Source organism: Corvus kubaryi, unplaced genomic scaffold (genome assembly GCF_017639235.1).
Source record: "Corvus kubaryi isolate FWS band 111438036 unplaced genomic scaffold, C.kubaryi_AGA036_p1.0 37308, whole genome shotgun sequence".
Classification (NCBI taxonomy): domain Eukaryota; kingdom Metazoa; phylum Chordata; class Aves; order Passeriformes; family Corvidae; genus Corvus; species Corvus kubaryi.
In genome coordinates this window covers 16267748-16292790 of record NW_024581096.1, presented here as the reverse complement: position 1 = coordinate 16292790, position 25043 = coordinate 16267748, and the positions used below count along the sequence as shown (strand labels likewise).

Genomic DNA, 25043 nt, shown 5'->3' with positions numbered 1-25043 from the left:
CAACATCTGGCAACAAGTTAATTTTCTTTCCAGTTTCTCATAGGGAAAACAGCAGCCAACATCTGTGTTCTCTTGGACACATGCACCTTGATCACCATGACACTGTCTTTAGGAGTCACGCCACTGCAGGACATGAAAATCTCTCCCTGAAAGATAACTCCAAAATTCAGTCATTGTAATTTACAAAAGTAATCCTTTATTGAGGACTAAACCCTACTTGACTTACCCCTGCTGTCTTTCATGAAAAGGAGTTGGGAAAGCTTCAGCCACTTAAATCTGATAGAAACCATTGTAGGGTTCAGCCACAGATCGGATCCCCAGCCTGCCAGGAACCTTTCATTACTACTGCCAGACTTGCTTGTGCTCCTGGAGTGTGGCAAACCTCACCAGTGCCCAGTTTTGTTGGAAACACCAATTAGTCTTTTTGCTGGTGGGGAAACTGAGGCTGCCTTTTTCACAGGGTAATTTATGTAGCCCATATTTCCACTGAGGCCGCTGTCCTTGACAGAGATATATCGTAAGTATTTAATAACAGTAACTGCACAGTCATCTATCTCTTTGGTACCAGGAATAGCAAATCACTCTAGGAGAAAAGTGGTTTTGTTTTCCACAATTTCCAAAGCACAGCTTGAGATGGGACCCAGGAGTCCCAAAAAACAGTCTGAAATGTACAGAAAACAGCTTCGGACGATCTCTTGAACATCCTCATGGGTCCACTCTTCCATAACTAGATCAGGAATGATTTTCACTCTTTCCCAAGGCAAGATATAGGTTCTATCTATTGAAAATAGTTTGTGGCATGTTCAAAATAAGCAGAAGGAAGAGGTTCCTAACTCAGTGTGTGCTTAAGCTGCAGAATGTCTTGCTGCAGGATGTGCTGGATGTTTGCAAGAGCACATGGGTTCAAAAGTCCACTGAACAATTACATCAAAGAAAGACACTTCAGAAACTACTACATATGAAAAAAAAAAAAAACCAACAAAAACACTGCAGACTCCAGAATTCCCTGAATTGTAGAGCACTTAATTCTAGGAGAATGTTTGGGGGGATTAACAGAATTCCCTGTTCTTTTACTCTTCCCTAGACATCCACAACTGGCTGTTGCCAGAGACAGCAAACAGAGTCAGACCCTCTGTCTCTTGTTCAGCTGTTCTTCCACTCTGTTTACAGGATCCATGTCCAAGTCAAGGCTCAGAGTGCAGCCAAGCAATTAAGTAAGAGAAATCCTTCAAACTAAGTTTTTGACATGCAACAGTGGAGAGTAACGCACCTGTGGGATGAAGCTTCCTTCTCTGCGCAGGAGAATTATGCTCCCACACCTGGGCTTATATTCATTTGTGCTTGTCCCCATCACACAGCTGTTCAGATTAGCTGTTATTCTCTCTAGCCCAGGTGTCTCAAAGCCTCCGTCTCCAGCAGTTGGACACCAGCAGCTGTGCAATCATATCTGCTAACATACGGGATATAAAGGATCTGTTAAGTAAAACCAAACCAGGGAGAGCAGAGGGGGAGAGATAAGTACAAAGAAATCAGTCCTGTAAAGATGTGATTAGGGACGCCCCACAACACCCAGCTGGAAGGAAGAGGTGAACTCAGCAAACATTTTAAAGCCTGCAGCAGAATTAGCCCCTTGAGGGTGTTGTTTGATATGGAGAGGAGGAGGGGAAGGGGCCAAATAGGAGCTGCTGCAAGTGGAAAGAGAGTTTATTTGCTATTGTTTGGAGTTAGGTAGCAGTGTGTTTCTGTCGTTTCAAGAGAGGACTGGGCTTTTGAATCTGTTGGTTTTTTCCCCCCATCCTAATTTTTGAAACACCCCTATTTTACAAGATTCATGTATTTTCCAGCAAGGTACCATGGAGAAGATAATTAGCTAATTTACAATTAGCTACAACAGAATTCATAATCACTTCCCCTGTGGAAAGGGTGGTAATCATCATCACGTAGCTGTAGGACTGCTGTGAAAATGGCAATAGGAGTGTGAAGCCCAGGCCCTGGGAAATGCCCTGCTTTTAGCCTATTGATCACCTGATTAGCAGAGGTTAAGGGGAGTGGTGGAGCACTCTGGCTTGAGACAGCAACAGGTTTGCGCTTGCAGATTTGAGTTCACAGCTCAAACCAAACTTTCATAATGTTCAGGGCATCTGCAGCTCACCCTTCTGCTCTCTAGCTCCTTTCGTCTTTGACCTGTAGAGGATTCCTTGGTCATGACTGTCTGAAAGAAACCCAGGTTTATAGCTCTTTTTCACCACTGTGACTTTGGCATATTCCTGATCCCCTTTCTTGGGCTTGGGAGTTTTGGTGGTTGAAAGGCCGGACACGAGAACCAATGGGCTCTTGCAGCCCAGAAACCAGCCCTGTCCTGGACTGCATCAAAAGAAATTTGAGGGAGGTGATTCTGCCCCTCTGTTCTGTTTTCGTGAGGCTCCCCATGGAGTGCTACATCCAGCTCTGGGGCCCCCACCATACAAAGGGTATGGACCTGTTGTAGAGTATCCAGAGGAGGCCACAGAGATGATCAGGAGGCTGGAGCACTTCTGCTATGAAGACAGGCTGAGAGAATTGGGATTGTTCAGCCTGGAGAAAACTCCAGACAGACTTTACTGGGGCCTTTCAATACTTTAGGGTACTAATAAGAGAGGTGGGGACAGACTTCTGAATACAACCAACAGGATAAGGGCTCCTGTTTTTTCAAACAAAAGAGAGCAGATTCACACCAGATAAAAGGAATACTTTTTTTACCAAGAAAACACTGAAATAGGTTGCCCAGGGGGGTGGTAGATTCTTCATTCCTGGAAACTTTCAAGATCCTGTTGGACAAGGCTCTGAGCAACCTGCTCTAGTTGAGGATGTGCCTGCTCACTGCCAGGGGCTTGGAGCAAATGACCTTTAAAGGTCCCTTGCAACCCAAACCCTTCTGTGATTCCATGTGAGTATGTGAGCATCTCAGTGCTATCTCCTCTTCCTTCTCTGCCAAGGATGAATCAGGAGAGTGGGCAAGGAAGATCAGCTCTGCCTCTTGCATCCTCTCTGGTAAATGTGCCACTTGGTCCTATGCACTGGCTGTTCTTACCCACACCTGCATGGAAAACTTCTCTAGGCTGCTTGTTTGTTGTGGTGCCAAGGAGATAAGCTTAAAGGCCTTCCCAATGCCAGGACCAAGGCATTGCAGCTGCTCCCGCTCTGTGTGTGCAAGCCACATTTGGGAAGGAGGGGAAGAGCAGCAGGGACAAGTAATTATTAGCTACGTAAATTAGCCTGGGAGACAGAGATGGTAAATCTGTCCCTCTTTATTTCCAAGGCCTTGGAAGCCATGTTCTAGACAGTAAAGCCGGTTTGCGCTTTCCCAGTACAAGGATTCAACCTCTTTGTTTTGCATGAGGAATAGGAGAACACAAGTGTATTTATATACTCTTATCTAAATGTACCCCCACGCACACACATACATTAGCGAGTGCTATCCAGATAAACACAGTCTTGTGTCATGTCTCCCTGCGAGTGACCCTAATTTTCCCCCAGTCCCTCCACAATTGCTGTGATTCTTGTTCTTGTCCTCTTGCTCCACAGAGGGTCAAACATCCTGCATCTCATTGTCCCTTCTGTCTCTTTAATTAGTGCCCGTCCTCCCCCTTCTCCCCCTCACTCCAGTGTTCCCCCTTCCCATCTCCTCTCAGCACTTGGTTCGCAGCGCTCTATTATTTCACCTTTCATGTGTGCCGTCTCCTTCGCCCGGGCCCATCTGACACCTCTGCCTTACACTTATCATGGAAACATAACATTTAAATACAAATAGGACAGGGAATAATTTAACCCCTATTTGCACTGGGGAAAGTGCCGAGGCTGTGTATAAACACTGCAGGGAGGTCTATAGATGCTGTGTATTTATCTGACAAGTTGCATTTCTTCACCACGCTGCCTTGCAGCCAGCTTTTGCTGACAGGAACAAGCCTCCATCACTGGCAGAGTGGTCAGGAAGAGAGAAGCCTGGTTCCACGGGGATATTGGAAATGTCACCAAGGGAACACCTCTGGGAACTCTGATTTGCCAGTGCTGTAGTCCTTCTCTCCCTTCCTGTCCTCCTGTGAGGATCTCAGGGTGTTACCTTCTGTCATTGTGATTTTTTTATGGCAAAATGGGATAGACCTATGAGGACCTTAATTTTCAGTATTATCAGAGTGCACTAGCAAAAAACTCCTTGGCTCCTGTGTGCCACCACACAAAAAGACATCCACCCATTGGTTGGATATCCACCTGTTGGTTGGATATTTCCATGGCAAAGCGGGCATGACGGACTCAGCTTGTGGAAAAAGACTGATAATGGGGGTACAATAATGAAGGAAGACAAAAATGTGAGGAGAAGAGGCTCACATAGATGCTATGTTCCGTTGCAACACTTCAGGCAGTTTCACTGCTCATGGTGCTGCTGGTTTTAAGGCTGTCCCTGCAGCAAGGTTAGTGGGGCGTCCTCACTAACATTCAGTATTCAGGTGAGATAGAAACTGAAATTGTCACTTGGGACAGTGTAATAGACAGAAATTTGGACAGGTTGTTCCTCACAAAAGCAAAGGGAAGACACTCAGATGTGAACCAATACTTGATGCACGGCCAAGTGTGGCCTTAAGGAAGATACATGGAATCACACCTGTTCTTAGACAGGCTGAATAAGCTCACTGTCCTCATTCTCCCCACGGGGAGGAGATGGAGGACGCTCCTCCTGGCTGCCCATCTCCATTGAGCAAGGCTGTGTGGTACTGCGAGGTACAACTCCCTCTCCATGGGAACAGGCCAGTTTAGGCTGAAGCACAAGGTCACGCCACAGCTCATGTTGGGGATGTCCCAGATCGTGGGCTCATGCCTGGCCTCTTTTTGTCCTTCTCTTCTGCCCTGGACAGTGGTATTTCTGCTCTCCTTGACTGTGTATTCACTTTGCCCTGGGACCCAAAGCTGGAAGGTTTTTAGGAAGCCTTGTCTGAAGGTTTTTCACTGCATAATCCCACAGTCTGAAATGGCAGTGAGCACTGAACGATGGTGGAGATGGGGGACTGAGTCTGCCCAGTGCTTTGAAATTCAGGTGTGGTTCCTGAGTCACATAGAGTTGGAACAATGTCTCACTGAAAGAGGAGGAAGCATGGGACTCAGGATGGTGATATGAGTGGACTGTGGTTGGTAGAGACGGACCCTACAGGCAGGCAGAGTTTAGGGACAGCACCATCTAGGACTGCTCCAGGTTTGTGTGCAGCCTAAAACTCTGATCTTTGTAGGATGTAGTGTCCTCAAGTCTCCCTAGAGGACCCTGGAAACATCTGGTGAGCAGCACCAGTGGTGTGCACACACGCTCAAGAGACACCTTGATGATACCAGCGCATTCCCTCTTCATTTTATTCTTGCAACCTCTTGGCCTTATTTAGATATATTTACAAATCAGAAGTAGTTGTCTTGGTCCATGGCAAGTCTAGGATGTGGAAGAGCAGTGTATGATGATGCCCAGAAGAGGCTCATAAAAGACCATCAGAGGATAAACTCCTTAGCCAAGGCCTGGAACACGTTGAATGGTCCCTTCTGCTGGACTCTTCCCTCTCTCTTTCTACTCAAGATTTGTGAGGGGTGTTGTTAAAATACAGTGTTGAGTTCCCTGAAAGAGCTGCGATGTGAGAGGCAAATGCAGCACTTTGTTATAGAAACTACTGAAAGTAAAAATACCTGTTAAATCGACTCATTTTTTATCAGTCTAGTGTGTGATTGTGTAGAGTTCTGAGATGGCAGATATAACAAATGATTCCCCTGACTACACAGGGTGCTGTTTTTCAGGAGAGAGACAGGATGCTGATTTAGATGGGGTTGGTGGTAATGTCCAAGCAGTGGCTGTCCATGGGGTTCCATCTCCCCTGGACCAGCAGCTCCTGGGGAAGGTGATGCTCACCTTTGACAGAGCCTGTCCCTGATGGTCTGATGACCATCTCGTGGGCAGCTCACCAAAGCACCACATCATATGCCCGCCAGTACAGTCCCAGTGTACTGCAAAGATGCAGGGTGGGGGGAAGTAAAAATAATAATTTGAGTGGTTCCTAAAACACCTGGTTTTAGCTTTGTGAAAACTAGACCAGACAAGGCAGTTTCAGGCCAGTTCCACACTAGAGAGTTTTGCTGACAGAGGAGGGATGTGATATTTTTTTTTAATCATGCATTTATATTAGCAAAAAGTCTGGTGAAAACAGTTACACAGCTATAGAAGTGCTTTGGCCGATGCAGCTTATTTGAAACAGGGGAAGCTGTATAAAGTAGAATATAACACTCCTCTGTTGTGCTGGAATAATTTACCAGACACAGAGTTTCTAGGCAAAACCTTTTGCCATCCATGTTCCTAGTTCTTTCTGGCTGATCTGCCCCCTTCCTAAAATATCTTGCAGGACAGCTGGTCCCATTTGCTAGGTGGGTCCCATTTTCTTCCAATATCTGGAAAACCTCTGGACTTTGGACTGGACTCTTTTCCTAAGGCTCTGTCACGCTCTAGACTGAAAGATACCCCAGAGACCACACAGTGAACTCCAGTAGCTGCCTCTTTAAGGCTTGTACCTCACATCTTGGAGTCTCTTTCGCAGGACACTTTGGCCATTGGGAAACAAACCTTTCACATGTCCAAATCACCCTCTCGTGAGGTGGGGACAACCTAACCTACAAGCTACACAGTGTTAGGTAGGGCTTTGTGCACCACTACAATCTGAACTTTGTGTTGCCAGCAAACACCTCGAAACACCTCTCTGCTTAATCAATTCCAACATAAAGCAGGAATATTTCTTGCTTTAACAGGTCTATCAAAAGGCTATTTCTGTTCTTCTCACTTAACAGAAGTGCATCTGTATCTCCCTAAACCTATTTTTCCTACCAGTTCAGCAGCCTAGCTGAAGGCAACATAACTCCTGCTTTTCTGTGGGCCATACACTTTTTGTTGTCGTGGATAGCTCGACTGCAGGGTTGAAAGCTCCTAATATCCTCATTCAATAGCCACTCCATGAAAAATAATTCACATCCAAGGCTGTAAAGTAATTTGCCAATGTGCAGGTGCATCTTGGAGGGGGGAATTTTGATCAAACACTGGTTGAAGCAGAACAGATTGCCTACACCAGCGATTTCTCGGTGAACAAAAGTGACATGAATTGCCCAATTAGTCAGCCAGAAAAGGGTTATTGCAAACCCGTGTTTTGTTCAGCTTTAGGTTAACCTGTACGTTAAAAAAATAAATTAAATAAAAAATAAAATTATTTAGATATTTACATATATTTATTCAAATTAGTTACATCTGCTCTGTAACGTGCTCTGAAAAAACCCTCTTGGTTCACACATTTACATAGTGTTTAATGAATCATAAATAAGACATTTATGAATCATGTGCAAATGGCCTGTTTACATACACGATGTAAACTATGTAAATTTCCTTTTTTTCTTGGTGTAATGGTAGTAGTGTCTGAACAGAAACCTGATGGAGAGGCATCACTCAGCCCCCTCTGAGATCTTTCTGACAATCACTAGTTTGTTTTCACCAATATTTTCTGAAGGTGTCTCATGAAGATCCCCAAACTTGGTATAAGTCCATGTATAAATCATAGAATAATTTGGGTCGGAAGGGGCCCTGAAGATTATCTAGTTCCAATCCCTGCTCTGCTCTCACTCCAAGAAGCCCATGTCCTTCCTGTGCTGGGACCCCAGAGCTGGATGCAGTGCTCCAGGTGGGTCTCAGCAGAGTGGAGCAGAGGGGTAGAATCCCCTCCTTCCCCTGGTACCCACAGGGCTCTGGATGCAGCCCAGGACATGTTTGGTTGTCTGGGCTGTGAGTGCACAGTGCTGGGTCCCACTGAGCATCCTTGTTCAGAATACAATTATCTACTAGCAAAAAACATCCTGCTTTGGCATGAAATACCACCTGCCGGAGCTATCTTAGATATTAGCAAACATATAAGTTAACTTTATGTTTCAAAAAACACGTTTCAAAAACTTTGGGCTTATTTCAAATGAACCTTATAAATATATTAAAAATCTCATCCAAACTTGTAGATATGTGTCTCTGAGTGGGCATGAATGACAAATCTCCAGTTTACAGGCTGTGACTTCCGTTATATCCTGATTTTAAAAAGCTTACATTAAACTTTTTTCCTGCAACTTATTTAGTATTGCGAGGGCTACTAACTTATGTTATTTTTCATTTGGACTTGGTTCCTACATGCTATATTTATACACATTCCTCTTGGATTGCAGTCTGAGCAATGTTGTCATTTCAGTTACTGAAAACTGACTGCAAAAACTGCTCAGAAGGAGCTGATTTGGAAGACTTTGGTGCCTAGATTTTAAGAGGCAGACAAAGATTTTATATATAACCAAACCATTTTTGTTTGTTGTTTGGTGGTTTGGGTTTTTTAAAAATTTGCTGGATTATTTTCAAGTACTCATGGGAAGTCAGAGGCTGTTAAGGTTTTTGAGCCAGCCACCTGAAAAGACTAACAGCTTCTGATATGTGTCACCTCGGTGAAGTCACCGTTTGTTTTGCATGTGATACTGAGCTGTCTTGGCTTTCACATCCCTCCTGAAATATGGTAAGCATCTCTTTATTTTGTTCCAGAAGACAGAAAACTCTTTGTGGGCATGCTCAATAAGCAGCAATCGGAAGACGATGTGCGCAGGCTATTCGAGGCGTTTGGCAACATTGAGGAGTGCACAATCCTTCGGGGACCCGATGGCAACAGCAAAGGTAAGGGATGGCTTCTGTTGAGCTAGACCCCAGTCTTCGTGTGTATATCACTTTCTGGTGTGACAAAAGTATCACATAGCCCCCAGAACAGCATCTCTTACTTTAGGAGGGGTCACATTTTTGCTCTGCTGGTCACTCTCTGCTTACGCATGAGAGGAAAAAGCTGATTGCATTTTAAAACACACGTCTCCAATGGGCTATGTCTCACCGACACCTGTTACTGCTTGGGCAGAGCCTCCTCTCTGAACAGGGCCTTTACATTCACTCAAGATGTGCTCTCCTCGCCCCACTGAACAGGACAATTCTTTCTTTGAAAAAAGCCAAGATTGGTACTTCACACCTTGACTCACTGGCTCCATCATCAACTCTGATTATCTCTCACCCACCAGCCCCAGGTCTTTCCCTTCTTCACCTGATTTCTGCATGGAGTCCTACCAGCCAGTGATCACAGCTGCAAGGGTACAGGTGCCAGTTTAAATATCATACTCATTACACATTTACTGTTTGAAACACGCAAATGCTTCATTGCAAAACTGGGTGTCTTTCCCCCTTCTGCCACTTTTTGTTACCTGAATAGCACAAAAGATCTTCTGCTACAGCCCAGGCATGAGAATGACGCTTCTCTCTTGTGCAGGAAGGTCATTTTTTCTCCCTCAGTCTCTAGACAAAGTAACTTCAGTCTGAATAGGAAACCCTCTCCTCTTGGCAGTATAATGTGCCCTTTAAATATTAATCTGCATATAATATAGCATAAACTGTGTTGGCATGTGCAACACCAGAGAAGAGGCCAGTCCTGCTGACACAGTTCTTATCTCACTGAATATTTTGACAAGTGACAACATCAACCAGCGCATTTTTGCAACGAGGAGGCAAAAAATCTAAATCACAGTGATGCACTGGAGAAAAATATTGCTATTCCATAAAATCACTGGTGGCCAAAAAAAATACTTCACACCAGCCTCATAGCTGTTCAATACACATCAGCACAACTCAGCCTTCCTGATATAAATGGCTGAAAAAAGGCTGTGGGCACCTTTCTTCAATTGTGCAGTTACTTTATTTCCATAACACCCAAAGACAGGGGCTGCCCCACAGGGAAGCAGTAGGCTAGGATGTCCTAGAAGAGCTGCAATCATCATAATAGCAGACAGTTAAGCACATCATTCACTGAACAAATCAGCAAATTGGGGAAAAGCAAAAAAAAAAAGTCTGTCTGCTTCCACCTGGAATGAAATCTAATGACAAAGGAGTTAAATAGAGTAATAATAAAGGCAATAAAGTCTGAGTTCTGTAAGAAGCAAATTCCAGAGGAGATCCAACCCACAGACCTGTCTTCATACTTGCTCTATCTCTTTTTTTTTTCGTTCTAAAACGATTTCATTATGAGACAGAGTCTGAGTGGCAGCTCCATATTGCTAACCAGTTTAATTATTAGCGCTAGCAGGCTGCAGTCTCAGGCTGACGTTTCACTGAGTTGTTCAGGATCAATACTGAGCCTTGACAGAGTTAATATTACCAGCTTCCATTTGCTGGTGCTATTTACTGAGAATGTGAAGCTCCTAATTTACACACACACGGTTTCGTGCATGCACACACGCACACAGAGCAGTCAATCCAATGGAAAACTTAAGGCTAGTGCCCTTATCTTAGGAGACAGTCAGGCAAGCCACAACTCCCACAAAGTTATTGCCAGTCTGTAATGGTTTCCATCTGCTAGAAACCCATATGTGACACACATTGCTTGTGAGCTACTTATTTTGGGTAAAACTCATAAGGCTTAAATTCTATGTAAGTTGAGATTTAAGCAGATTGTCTAAATTCCAGATAGCAGTCAGATCCCATACACTTAAATCCTACCCAGCCCACCAGGTATACCTGTGGTGAGCCTCTATACCCTTCCGGTAGCTCAGTGCAAGCACTGCTCTCAGAAGCTGGGTTGCAGCTTCCCAGTTTTATCCCATCACAGTCCAGTCATAGCCAAAAAGCTGCCTGAGACTTTTCTGAAGCCGTGGTTGCTCTTCTGAGCCACGGAGCATGGCCTTCAGGGTCTGCAAAAATACCTCCTGCATGAGTCACAGCACTAGGAACAGTGGCTGGAGCACATAATCAAGTGGCAGAAGAGCTGGGACTGAGGAATGTCTCGGCCTGAATGGGAATGCAGCACCAGGCTTTCCTGGGAGAGGATGGAGTGATTCTGCATCCCTCCAGGTAAAGCTCACCAGTGCTCAACCAGGAGTGTAGGAGTTCTCAGGTGAGGGAGCTGAAGTGGATCCAGAAGGACCCACAGAGTCTTCATTGCTGCTTCTCTCTGTGCAGCTATTCTTTTTCCCTTTTTTATTTTTTTTCCCATTCAGCAGTCTGCCTCAGTAACTCAGAAAGTAAAAATTTCCAACAGCATCCTCTGCAAGAGGGCCCTTACCACGCTCTGCAATTTTAATCCTAGGGCCTCATTCTGCAATCTCCTCCAAGCTGACAAAACAGTCAGGGCAGCCCTTCCAGCTCCAGTCTGGAAGCAAAGGAACAAGAAAAACTTAAGCACACGTATCACCCTGTTACTCAGCAGAGTTTATATCTCAGTGTGTATCAAAATCCCTTCACACTCCAGAGTTTCTCCTGTTGAAATTGTTCTGAGAAGAGTGACATGACTCATGTCCTCGGCTCATCAGCTCCTAGAGGCAGTTCTGGAGACAATGGGAAGGGAGATTATGTGCACTTTTGGTGTTGTGTACAGAAGCCATCCCATTGAATGCACAAACAAAAAGGACAAAATGTTGGGATCTCTACTATTGCCTTGCCATGTACACCAGCAAAAGCTGAGTTTTCACTTGTCCTGCTACCTCAAAACCTACAGGAAGCAGTTAATAAGAAGCAGTAGGAGGGATCCAATTAGCATCCTGGGCATTAAATGAGATAAATGCCTGCTATTCCCTCCATTCCCACCGTTATCCAGCTCCACTGATCCATCAGGATCCTCAGCACAGGGGTGAATTTCACCTGAAAAGAGTGAAGCCTTTAACATGACAACAACGCTGCAGCCAAAAATCCTACTCTAAATGAAATTGGTGACTGGAACTGGAAAGCTTTTGTATATTTGCTAATCAGCATCTTCTTTTTAGAGGCAGAAAGTACAAAAGAATCTCTGCAAATAATTAAACACCCTAATTCTGGATTATCGCTGATTAATGAAGAGGAAGACGTGGTATCTCAGGAGCCCGGGAATGCTGGGCTGGGATTATGTCATAATTGATCCCTGTTGTTTCCAGCCGAAGTTTATCTAGCTCATTTTCTTGTGATTGTCTCCTCTCAGCTCCTTATAAATTAGATCCAACTATTAGCAATAACCATTGGGCCTTTCCTGAAATACATCCTGAGCAGAGTGCTGAGAGGGCGATGCAAAATGAACAGCTCTTAAGTGTAAGATATTTTTTATATGTATATTATTTTTAGAAGGGGGTATCACGCCTTTCTTCAATCGCACTTCTATCAGCCTGCAGTGATGCTTGCAGGGACCTTTGGGGTTCGTTCTTCTAGTTTGCGAGTTGTATTGCTCCATTTTTCACCCTTCACTGTAGGGATCCAGAAGGGTGTGAAGACCTTCTAAAGATGCTGTAAAGGGGCTGAAGAAGAGCCATCCCACTGTCAGGACTGGCATCCCCAGAGCTGCAACGTGCACTCCTTCAGGGAAACTGAGAGGGCCTTGCAAATTAATTAAAAGCTCAAAAGTCTTTGGTAGTAATAGAAGGGGATGGAAGCCAAAACTTCTCAGATCTCTCCAAATCTGTTCCAAAAACCGCCTTAGCATATGGAAATTATCCTTCCTCTCTCTGAGTCAGTTTGCTTGTAGCTGGGAGTGTTGGCAATACTTTCCCCCACCCTAGAAGTACATGCAACCCTTTGAAGTGTTGATCAGTTTTGCACTCCAGCACATATCCATAAATGCACCTTTCTGCCCTAAAACCTTACGTAAGAGTTTGGTGTGAGATTCCCCACACAGCAATACAGGCCAGAGTAACACTGCCCACATTTCTCTAATGTCCAGAAGAGAATACCTACGCAAGCACTGACTTTGCAGCTATGAAAAACTAAGATTCAAGTTTTAGTGGTAGCAGATGATAATCAACACATAGGTACCTCTCCCACCCCTGCTACTTCACCAGAAGGTGTCTCATGCTTTGCCAGACCAAAGTGGCTTGGAGCCAAGCTCTGGGCAGTCTGTCATGGAGCTCTACCAGGCAGTGATATGAAAAGGTATCTCGTGGATTTGGAGTAACTTGAATGTCTTCTGTACAATTGTTGTGTGGTTGCTTTTATCAAGTATGCGTAGCTTTCCAACAACCTACACTTGCTTCCATACCGTTTCTCATAACCACAGAGGGAGGAACACTCAGCATTAAGTCTAATACAATTACAAGAAACAGATGTTCCACCCAATAAATTGTAAAATTTGTGCAAGATTCTGCCAAGGAAAGCTGTGGAGGTCAAAACATGGGTAGATTCAAGATGTACTTGCTAAGTTTTTGTCTGTCAGTGCTTATTACAAGCAGTGTGGGAATTCTGGAAGCAGCTTAGCCTTAAGAGGTCCTCAGTCTGCTGATGACTGGACTCTGGAAAGGACCAGGACACGTTTTTTTGTTATACTTTTTTCAAAACCATATTTATTGGCCAGTTCTGAGGACAGGATACTAAACTAGATAGACTTTCATGGTATCCATGCAAACTTTCTTACGCTCTTCTTTTTCCTCTTCCAGGGTGTGCATTTGTGAAATACTCTTCACATGCAGAGGCCCAAGCTGCCATCAATGCCTTGCATGGCAGCCAGACAATGCCGGTGAGTAGCTAGCTCTGTAACATGGGCAAGTGAGGATTGGGCCAGCTCTGGCTGCCCTGTGGCCTGATTGAGGGGGAGAAATGATTTATCTGTGCTCTGAAACTCATCATCCAGGAAGGCCCAGAGCCTTGGGTGTGCTTAACTCATCAGTGAAAAGGCTGGGATGACACTGTCATTCCTCACAGGCACAGAACCCCAACGGGTGCTGTGTTTTGTCACCAGCAGTTTTGATGCCCTGAAAAAAAGACGTATGGTTCACACATGCCAAAAACTTTGGGTCAGACTCGCCATTAGCACAACCTTTCAAGTTTCAGAGGGATAAATCAAGTAGAAACTTGTGTCTAAGGGTTTCTTCATTTTCTCTCCTCAAAGAATCCCTGCCCCTAGGCAAAGGATAAGGAACTTTTTGCCAGCATTCAGCAGAGGGAAGCATGTTCATGTAGTGGTAGCAGGAGCTAGAGACAAATCACACAGTGATGGGCACCTTTCACTGTTACTGCAAAACCACCAACCTAGGCATAAGTGTGGTCCCCTATATCTGCCCTTTGAAAGTGTGTCAGACCAATTACTGGATCTTCCAGGAAACATCTGAGGGATCATTTCACTGGCAAAAATTTCTACTCATATGGGGTTTCAAGACTGATTGTTCAAGAAAACAGAAATGGGGTTGTATTTTCTATGCAGATAGATATTTGTACACCATCATGAGACAGAGAAGAATGTAAGGCATTCCACTGTCAGTAGAAGAAGAAGATCTGATACAACTTGTTTTGGTTTATTATAATAGTGTATTATTTTTATTACTAATTATTCACAGTGTAAATCATGGAAGGCTAAGAAGCATGCTGACAACTTGGAAAGGATACAAGAAAGCTCAATTAAAAATATTTGAGAGTGTAAAATCTCCCTTTCAGTAAGAGACTCTAATGTAAATTCATGAATTTATCCAAATAAGTTTAAAGTGGGCCCGACAGATTTTCTCTAGATCTTTGCAGGGATGAAAATGGAAAATTCTTTACAAGCAAAACAGTTTCTAAATCTAGCAAACCATCAAGATCTCCTTTTTTGGAACCGCATCTTAGACAAATCAGTTTAAAATGGTATATGTTTACCCGTGACGCTACCCAAAAAAAGTCTCCTCAGAGATGGGGTCTCCATTTTTTTAAGTACTTAAATACTTTCAAGAGTCTCTTCCTAAAAAGCTCCTTCTGATAAAACCAGATGTTGGGCTTGATGCTGACATCCTATACTGATATATTATGAACGTCTTTCCTGAGACAGGTTAAAGAGATACTTCTAATGACTTTCTTTCAAACTTTGACCCAAAACAATAGTGTCTATAAGCTGACATCAGGAATTTCAATTCAATAGGGATTGTGGTACCACAGAAAGGTTTAATAAAAAGTCAGTGCTCATCCCAAAAATCCTGCAAACTCCTGTGACAAAGGTGAGAGGAAGACATGAGAGAACAGAAAAAACCCAAGGAGAGTTGAAGATTTTATCTAGATCTAGTATACCCAAAATATCACCATTCTTCCCCAACCCCTTCCCTTCCTACTTTCAGAACCCCGTGGATAACAAAAACGTACTCATCTCACAACCACCTGGAAAAAACTTGTGTCTCCATCCTGGCAGTACCACCTGAGCTTAGGATATAAAAAACACCCGAGAATTTGGCCATTTCATGGGTCAGTTTTGTGGGACCATTTGTCCTCTTGCCTTATCTGACTCAAACACTCATTAAGAAATATTCTTTAATAACCAGACATGGGCATCTGAAAAAGCACCACAATTTTACCTATACTAGATGCCCATCCCAGAGTCAGAATCAAGCTTCCACAGCTTCACAAGTTTCCATGGATTGGCTGAACCTCAGTACATACTCTTAGTTCACAGGAAAAGCAAGGATTAAATTAATTTCCTCCTCTTCAGTATGAGCTGAGTTCCATGGCATCCCCTTGTGTCTCCTCCCATGAGGTGCAACCCTGCTACCACATCTTTGCAGACCCGTGAGGACCTGCAGAATGACCAACACTCAGTAAGGCAGGGAGCACAACAGGTTTTTCCCACAGTGGCTCAAAATTTCTAAGGCTCTTCAAATGAGATAGGCCAAATCCTGCCGGGATCTCTGTGCCCATTCTCGTTTTCATGGTACTTCAGGGTGTGCGGCGTCGTTCAGGACTTACTTGGATGTTCACAGGGAAATGCAGCCACCTCGTGGTGAGATGCAGGTGCAGCCCATCGTCCTTGGGAAGGAGGGGGGCATTGCTGCCATCTTCCTTCGGCCCCCTTCCACTCCTCTCGCCGCTAGGACTGGCCTCATTTGTCCGGTTGCAGTGCCAACTCTACATTGTTCCTGTGGTTCAGCCAATTTCAGCATCTCTTGGTTTGTCCTCTTGTACCACCAACAGGGTATCCATCACCATTCTCGTCAGGTCTCAAGCCGTTCGTTACTGCGGCAGACTCCTGTTTCTCCACAGCTGTCAGGATTATTGCTCTACTGTGACTTCCTGTTCACACAACATATGTTGCCTAATAGTTCCAATAGGAAACTTTCTTTTATGAAAGTTCTCTTCTTTCTTATTTTTTTTTTAATTAACCTTACCTTGGACAAGTACCTGACCAGCCATTACAAGCCCATTTCTCTGTGCAAGGCACTTGTTTCTCCTAAGGGTCCACCCAGCCTAAAGCTTTCCAATTTTTACACAATCCATTTCCTTTAGAAATAAGCTACTCAAAATCCCCTATTTTGAGCAGGCACAAAGTTCCTTCTATACCTACCTGTCAAGAGAGCTTCCTTTTCATCTTTTTAGATCATATTTTCTACCAGATCATCAGCTTTATGAGAGTGTTTTACTGGATCTCTATATCATCTTTTATAAGATATTGTAATTTTTATGTACTTTTGCTTGTATTCATAATATATTTATAACAATTATATGTCCTGTACTTTTAGCTTTGATTACTCCATCCCCTCCTGTCTCCGTTTCCCATCCATATGGGGATGCAAAGAGGTCTCCTTGTATCATTCTCTTCCCTTCCTCATCCAAGCCTTGTCCCTAACAGCCTTATCCACCAACACAAATTCAGCTGCTATTGCTGTAGTGACAGCTTGCAGATCTAACTTATCTGCTTCAGGACTGACTCCTGTCCAAACCAAAATCTTGGTCTGTCTTTCCAGCATCTTCTGGTGGATGTTTAGGTGTCAGAACAAGCTCAAGATGTATAAAACAGAGCTCTTGAACTTTTCTACCCAAAACCTGTCTTTTCTCTCCTCCACCTCCATTCTCAATCACTGTGGACAATATTATCATCTTACCTACCAGTCATGCTCCTTCATAGGCATCATCTTCAGCTTGGTTTTCTCCTTCTCCCCATGTCTTCATATCTGGGCAACAGCCAAATGTCGAAGAGTCGTTCTGCAGAACACATCCTACAAATCTAAGACATGGCCTTGTCCAACCACCCACACAGAACAAACTCTTCTCCACAATTCATAGAACTATCATAGAATGGTTTGGGTTGAAAGGGACCTTAAAGATCATCTACATGTCCACTAGCATGAGTAGAGACACTTTGAACTGGACCAGGTTGCTCAAGGCCTTGTCCAGCCATGCCTTGGTCACTGCCAGGGACGGAGCATCTGCAGCTTCTCTGGGCCACCTGTTCCACTGCCTCACCACCCTCACAGTAAAAAATTTTTTCCTAATAGCTGACCTAAGCCTGCCCTTTTTCAGTCTGAAGCCATTCACCCTTGTGCTGTCACTACAGACCTTTGTCAAAAGCCCCTCTTCAGGCCCTTTACACACTCAAAGTTGCTATAAGGTCTCCCTAGAGCCTTCTCTTCTCCAGCCTGAACACCAACTCTCTCAGCCTGTCTTCACAGGAGAGGTGCTTCAGTCCTCTGAGCATCTTTGTGATCTCTGGATTCAATCCAAGAGGTCCCTGTCCTTCTTATGTTTAGGGCCCCAAAACTGGATGCAGGACTGCAGGAGGGGTCTCACGAGAGTGGAGTAGAGGGGCAGAATCATGCACACTTAAGTCACAGGAGCCATTATTCTACCCAGAAACTACACAGGGTTAAGAAATAGAGTATTGTTGCACCCTTTTCACCATCTCACCCACTGTGGCAACTCAAAATTTCTTTGATTATGAATTCATTCCTGGAAGGGGTAGAATGGTACTGTTACTGTATACATTTCCTGCACAGGGGTGAGAAGAAGGGGAGAGTGTGATTTGTTTGACTTATGTTTAATAGTCTGAAAGCTTGTGATCTATTCTAAATATCTTCTAAGATTCCAGCAAAAAGGAGAGAAACACATTTCCAGAGATTTGTGCATTCTTCCTTTTTTTCTGTGCTGAGATGGGCAATATCACCTTCTGGGCATGCCTGTCCCTTTATACTGGATAATTCAATAACAGACTTAGATTAAATACCCAAGGTGGGACTCATCTAACCTAATATGAGACATCCAGAAGTTAAGAAACTAATGTCAGAGGTTGTCATCTAAGTTTGTCGTCTAAGTTTCTATTATAATCAATAGAGGGAAATAGATACCTCTGGATAAATTTTATTTTACAGAAATAGATTTTGAAACCTGTCAAACTAATAAGCAAGCCCAAATAGAAGTGTGCTTTTTAGCTAATTTCAGGCATCAGTTTATTATGGTCCTCCAGCTCCAAAATAGTGATTCTTCATCCAGAGTGCAACTTAGAGTGAAAAAAGGACCAGTACTGCTTAAAAACTAAAGCTAAAACCAGTGCAGCTTAGAGTGAATACTTAACTTTACATGCAATACAGGGAGATCTGAAAAATGTCCTGGATGTTTGTTGCCCAGATAAAGCAATTTGGGATTCAGAAACCAGCCATCCTGCAGCACAGTCCCCTGACTCCTGTTCCATTAGATGTGCTGTGAACTTGCATAGCACACGAATTGTCAGCACTATGTTAATTCTATATCTTTCTTTAATTAATGGTGTTTAAGGCCATTAGGACCTCCAGACTTCTGTAAGGTGGTTTCCCCCACCACACAGGCCAAATCCTGTCTTCTTTTTACTATTGAAGCCTGCAGCAGCTTGGGCAAAACACTGTATTTCTTCTGCATCCAGGCAATAGCATCCCAAGTCTATGTACAGCTGGCTGAACATCTTCCATGAAAACTATTTTTCAGATGGAATCCTTGGTTTTGTGAAAAGGGAAAATGTGAGACTTGGATACAAGAACTGAGCAGACATCTGCCTTTCAGAGAAAGATTCAGCTTAGTCAAACTTTGTAGAAACAGAAGTGTTGCAATGCACAACTTTGTTAACTTGGGGGCTTTCATTTCAATATTTTTCTGCGCAGCTCTTATCAACACAAATGACAAAAACAACTTCAAATCTCTGTTCAGGAACCACCTACATTAAATTATGCAATTATTGCTCAGTTTTGTTAGATGACATATGGATTAGCTCTCTAGTTTTGTATTTTACACTTTTTATTAATCAAGAAAACATGAATGGCATAACACCTTGAATAAGGTTGATTTTGAGCCTCTGCCTATCATGTTTCCTGGAAGTCCACCCATAGCACAAAAATTCCCAGCCAAACATAGGTGAAAGAATTGCTTTCTTTCCTTAGACAATGTAGAATCTATCCCCTCATAGGGTAAGAGAGTTTTTTTGCCATTATTAAGATAAAGGAATTTGTCACCTATTTGGCTTATCAAGTAAGAGTGACGTTATTATGAGATTATCACTGCCCCAAGAATCATAGAATCACAGAATGGTTTGGGTAGGAAGAGACCCTAAAGATCATCTAGTTCCACCACTCTGGCATGGGCAGAGATGCCTGGCACTAAACCAGGACTTACAAGTGTCTTCGTCCTGTGCAGTGGCCTCTTTCAAACTAATGGCAAATGGGGGTTCTCATCTTCCGTCTGGCACCCCACCAAGGAAACCACCCCAAGTTCACACTAATCATGGCTGCTGTTACTGCTGTGCATTCCCGTGGTGCAGCTACGACTTTGCAAAGCTCTGTGAAGTTGCCTTCAGACACAGCCCCACTGTGGAAACTGGCTGAGCAGCTGTGCTCACCCCCCACCAACACAGCAGAGGAATATTTAGGTGAATTAGGAGTGGAGGGGAAAGCAGCACAGAGTCTGCAGAAGCAGCTCTGAGCAGGTGGAGAAAAGGAGGAAAATGGGCCTTTGTGGGCACAATGAAGCTGCAGTACGGGTGCTGTGCTCACAGAGTGGTGGGGAAACTGATTTTGCAGGAGCAGGCTGCACCAAACCGCTGACTTGGCAGGAAGTCCCTGGGAGGAGCAGCCTGGTGGCTCCGGTGAGTGGGGGGCCACAACGCTGTAGATCAGCTGAGGTATTTTTAACAATTATTTTGATATAAACAGCTCTGAACTTGAGGAGCTCCATGTAAATGGGAAGCAGTGGGGCTTGTAATTAGATTTGTGTACACTTTCATAAATTGCTGGAAAACATCAAAGCCGTGATAGAAGGCTGTGGTGCACTTTATTTCCTTCTTCTGTTCTTCTGTTAATTGAATGGTTGATGTGTGGATAGGAAGTGTTGGCTTCGCAGAGTACTATTTACAGACCCGCTGACAGCTGCACTGTGAAAATTAACAGGAACAGAGCAGCCTCTGTCACAGCTCTTCCCATGAGGGACTTGCTTCAAATTAGATCATTTCTTTCATAGGAGAAACTTTCCTCATCGCTCCTCCCTTCTTCACAAATACGCACACACATCCAGCTGCACACTCCCCTTCTCCCCTCAGGCTCATGGCAGCCTTTAGTGCTCAGAAGGGTTTGTCATTCCCACAAAGTTGGGGTAGTTAGGCTGCTGTTTAAAACTTGCAGCGCATTCCATTTCCAGCAAGATACATTCTTCAGGAAGACATCCAAATCTGTGAGCTGGGTGTGTGGAGCCACAGCTTCATGTTTGCAGGTCTCACATCAACTAGAACGTTCTTTTCACCCTCCTAGAAACTCTAGTAGACATGCTCTCAGACTACTACTCTTGGAAATGTGATTACTGTTGTTCCTAGAGGAAATTGCTGTGTGCTAAACACCATAAAAACCTCTGACAGGACAGTTCCTACACTCAGCAGTTTACTAACTACAGGCCGGGGTTAACCTGGCTGGATGAATTACTTCAAAGTGTCAGTCAAAGTATAAAACTTCAAGGTCACCTACACTTTTGTTACAGTTGATGGAGAGGGACTAGGACCTGAGAGAGACTGTCTTGAGTAGCTGAGGATTTAGAATTGGTGCCCAAAATAGCTGCAATTAGATCATGTGAATGTCTCTATAATAGACAACACACATGAGAGAAGCAAAAGAAGCAATACTACAATGTCTGGGAGTAAACTAGTCTTTTACATAATTAATCTATATGTTTAGCCTGTTCTTAGCCAAGTGACAGCAGTTCCTTTTCCTGGTTCCAGGAGAAAAGTAATAACCGGTGAACACTTGACAATCTAAATCTTAATATTTATTGACATCTGGAAAACACAGAATTAAGAACATCAAAACTGAAGCCTTCAGTTCACCACCTCACTTCCCAGAAATGTCTTCAAAATATCCTAGTTTTGAAGAGAACCATAGACAAACCCATAGTATAAACAGGTAACAATTAACCAGACCACGATTCAGAGTATTAATTAACCAACAAAATTTACTCTCATTGAGATTCCAGCATGGGCTCAAGTCCTCAATTAATAAAAGCCATGTGAGAGACAGTAGAGAGTCACTGAGCCCCTCAGGCTGTCAGGGTAAATAGAATCACAGAATCATAGAAGCATCAAAGTTGGAAGAGATCTTTAAGTCCAACTATCAACCCAGCACCACCATTATAACTCCTAAACCACATTACCCAGTGCCAGACTCAGATGCCCCCTAAATACCTCCAGGGATGCTGACTCCACCAGAGCAACTTATTCCAATGCCTGACTACCCTAACAGTGATAGTTTTCTAATATTTAATCTGAATCTCCCCTGTCTCCGCTTAAGGCCATTTCCTCTGGTCTTCCACTGCAAGCATAGTAGAAAAGACCAGTCCCCACCCCTCTATAACCTCCTTTCAGGCAGTTGTAGAGGGCCACGAGGTCTCCCCTTGAGCCCCCTCTTCTTGAAACTAAAATAGGAAATGGAAAATGCATTAGGCTTTTCTTTTACATGACCACAGAAACATAAAGAGATTTTCAAAGGTAGTCCAGGCTGAAGGTCGATGACATTCCAGCATCTAAGTGTCCGTCATGATTCATACCTGATTTTGCCTGAAAGCTAATTGCCCAAAGTCACAAAGTCTAGGGCAGAGTGAGGTACCATCACAGCCAGTCCTCCTGTCCAGATTAATGCAGAAGGCTGAGGCCTGGTTTTACACTATTGATGTTAGAGAAGTTGATGGATGAAACTGGAGATGTTGACTCTGACCCTTTTTTTTCCTCTTTTCTGTTGATCTTGCACTCCCTAAAGAACACACACTCCTTGCAATGCCTTTGTGTAACACAGAGGCTGGCTTGTTTAACTCAGGGCAAAGCATGGCACACCCATTCCTTCTATGAAAAAATAGTAATACCTTAGGAACCCGTTCATAACTCACCAGCAGCAGGCCTGGCCCTCTTTCCAGTAATGAATGATTTTTTGAATATGCTACTTAAACACCATCTATAAAGGTATGCTGTCCTTAAGGATGAAAAAAGCAGTGGATATGTAATACCTACATGTTAGTTTGCAGCCACTTCTACCACCGAAGTCCAGTGACTCTTGATAGCCCATTTTTGCTTTCCTTTGGGCAGTAGGCTCTGATGGAGGGGGAATAAACCTCATAGACCCCATCCCATCACCTCCATCAACACTGCTGATTCTACAAGCTTTGGGACAGCAGCTTCCCAGTGTTGCCATCATTTCCCTTAATTCTTCCTATAAAAAATAAAATTGTAAGACTGTGTTACCTGCCTCTCCCATAGTTTCATAAATTAACTCATTATCATGTTTCTGGGTCCCAGAGTAGAAATCCAAGCAGCCTGACAGGGTGTGTGAATCATGCTGGCACCAAAGATAGCCTTCACTTCTCTGGTTACATCTCCAAAACCACACAGTCATCCCCCAGGACATTGACATGACTTGTGGGACATGACAGGCATCACTGGACATCTTCCCTGGGCTTCTCTGCTCCCTCTGACCCACAGCATTCACCGCCTCCAAATGGGACACAAGCAATAACTGCTTGTGAGTGACACTACTTCATTCTAGAAAAAAAAATTTAATTGGCACCCACCCATCCCTTCATGGGTCCAGTGGGAGATGGACATTAAATCAGCAGGTGTGGAGGTGGCCATGGGAAAGCAGGAACAGGATCAGGCAACTGCTGAGAGTTGCCCAGATCTTGGTGATAACAGCAGCCCCTGCAATTCTTGCTCCACTCTGTCTACTCTGGGTGAGATTAGGACGTGTGGGGGCTAAAATAATTCATAAGCAATGACATTTCTGGGATAGCAGAGACATTGATAAGCCTCCAGCCTGGGAGACATAAAACAGTCCCTGGCTGCCAAGGGAGCTCTTGGCCTACTGGAGGTAGCTCCGCTGGGCATCACCACCTTCCTCTAATAAGGATTAAAGATGTCAGCATTGTCTTTACCTCTCTGCTTGATTTGGGGGTATATCTCTCTTCCTCCTTTTCTCTTCATGTATCTTTTGATCTAAGCTTCATTTATATCCATGGGAACTTCCTACATAGTTAAGTAGGCTCTGGATCAGCATTAAGTCACGCTGGATGCTTCTCATTTTTTCCCATTAATTCACTCCTTCCCAGCCTTGCTCAGGTGTGTGGTCTGGATTGATAACACACATTCTTGTGAGGAAAACAGAAAGATCTTAGGAACTGATAGATTGCTATCCCTGTCCAAAACATAGCATTAGGTGGTGCAGGAGTTGTTACCCAAATGGGTTTTCCAAAGCTCAAAATGAATCTTTAGAAGACAAAGATGTATTTAGATCAAAACAATGACTTTCAAATAAGACTCAATTGAAGCTCACACAAATTCATGAATGTAAAGCATCCTACCAGACACCAATGTCTCCACCTCAGATGTCCACTGGCAAGTGAAATCATGTAGAAGAACATGCTGAACTTGCCATCCCAAAATGTCCGTCTGGCTGGTGCTCACAGGAACAGTGTTTGTGAAGGTCACAGGTTTCAGTCTTAGTGGGGTGGAACGCAGCAAGGGCAGATCCTTCAACATAAACCAACTTCTTGTTTCACCAAAAGCCAGGAGAGCTTCACTGAATTTACACCATTTCACGTCTTCACTTGACCATTTGTTTCTCTATATGAAAGCATGGGTGATACCTCCCTGAAAGCAGAATATTTTCTCAATTAACTATGGAATCGTAGAAAAGTTTGGGTTAGAAGCGAACTTTAAAGCTCATCTGGTCCAAGCCATGGCTGGACAGTGCTTGGGGATCTTCTGTTTAAATATGCTGCAGAAATTCAAATCTTTTACTATCTCAGTTGGGCAACATGGTTTACACCACAATAGCCTGGAGTCTTGCAGCATGACAGGGATCTGGGATGCACAGTCATGTGCAGGCTGTTGGCAACACAGTGCCACGAAAATGTTCTGTGTCACATGAACAGCTGAAATGTATCTGCCCAGCTCCCCAGCCCTTCCTCAACATCTCTTTTTTTTCCCCAGTCATCGGAGGCTGTTCATGTCCTCATCCTGACCTGCCAAAGAGGTGTGGAGCTCTTGTGAGCAGAGTCCTGAAGCATCAGGAGCTCCATTCCTGGTTGAGATGCTACTGCACTTTGACAATAGTCAATTCACTTTATGACTCTGGAATAATTCCACTTCTCTTATTTTCATCCTTGCGTGTGTAACTGAATGGAAAGATCATTCATGGGGCTCTATGCTGCAGCTATCAAGGACTTCCTGAATAGTAATAATATTTATTTTAAAAATTATGCTTTTTTTTTGGTGTAAGGATATATTCAGGGGAAGTATATTATTTAGTTAATATGGAGCTAAACATACCTAATCTTCCAAACTACTCTTATTGGAAAGGGGAAATTTACAACATTTTCTTTTGGATTCTGGATTTTAAGTTTTTCTTCAAATAGACAAAAGAAGAATTATTTATTTATTTCATAGTCCTAAATAGCAGGAAAGAATTTCGAGTCTGTTGGTACAACAATACCTTCCTGTTGTAACCGCTGGACTCTGCCTAGCAGGCTGCTGCAGCCTGAGAGCTCAGCGAGGGTTTCCTAGGGCCATGCCATTAATCACATCCCAGAGTCCATTTCGGACAGCCCTGTGATCTGGCTCTGGCAGCCAGCAGCGTTACAACGCAGTAGATGGCAAAGAAGGTAGAGAAGGGTCTCCCATGAAGGTTTGAGATGGCTTTAATCACACCTTGTCCCCAAAATGTTCAGAGGCAGAGAGACAACGTGGTCTGGGTGCGGGGTGGTTTTGTCAGGGGCC

At 43.8% G+C, this 25043-nt stretch overlaps 1 protein-coding gene across 16 annotated transcripts in view; it reads left to right on the top strand.

Annotated features, from left to right (window-relative positions):
- CELF4 (CUGBP Elav-like family member 4) overlaps positions 1 to 25043 on the top strand; it is a 702112-nt gene that overhangs the window by 587902 nt on the left and 89167 nt on the right. For 11 of the 16 annotated variants that reach the window (XR_006016178.1, XR_006016177.1, XM_042028752.1 and 8 more), the window contains exons 4-5: positions 8609 to 8737; positions 13486 to 13565. Coding sequence is in view for 14 of the 16 variants with exons in the window: in XM_042028752.1 (XP_041884686.1) it covers positions 8609 to 8737; positions 13486 to 13565 (209 nt within the window). In the remaining 2 variants the exon portion in view is untranslated. The remainder of the gene's footprint in view (positions 1 to 8608; positions 8738 to 13485; positions 13566 to 25043) is intronic. The other 5 variants (XM_042028749.1, XM_042028761.1, XM_042028757.1 and 2 more) reach the window with 1 other exon arrangement.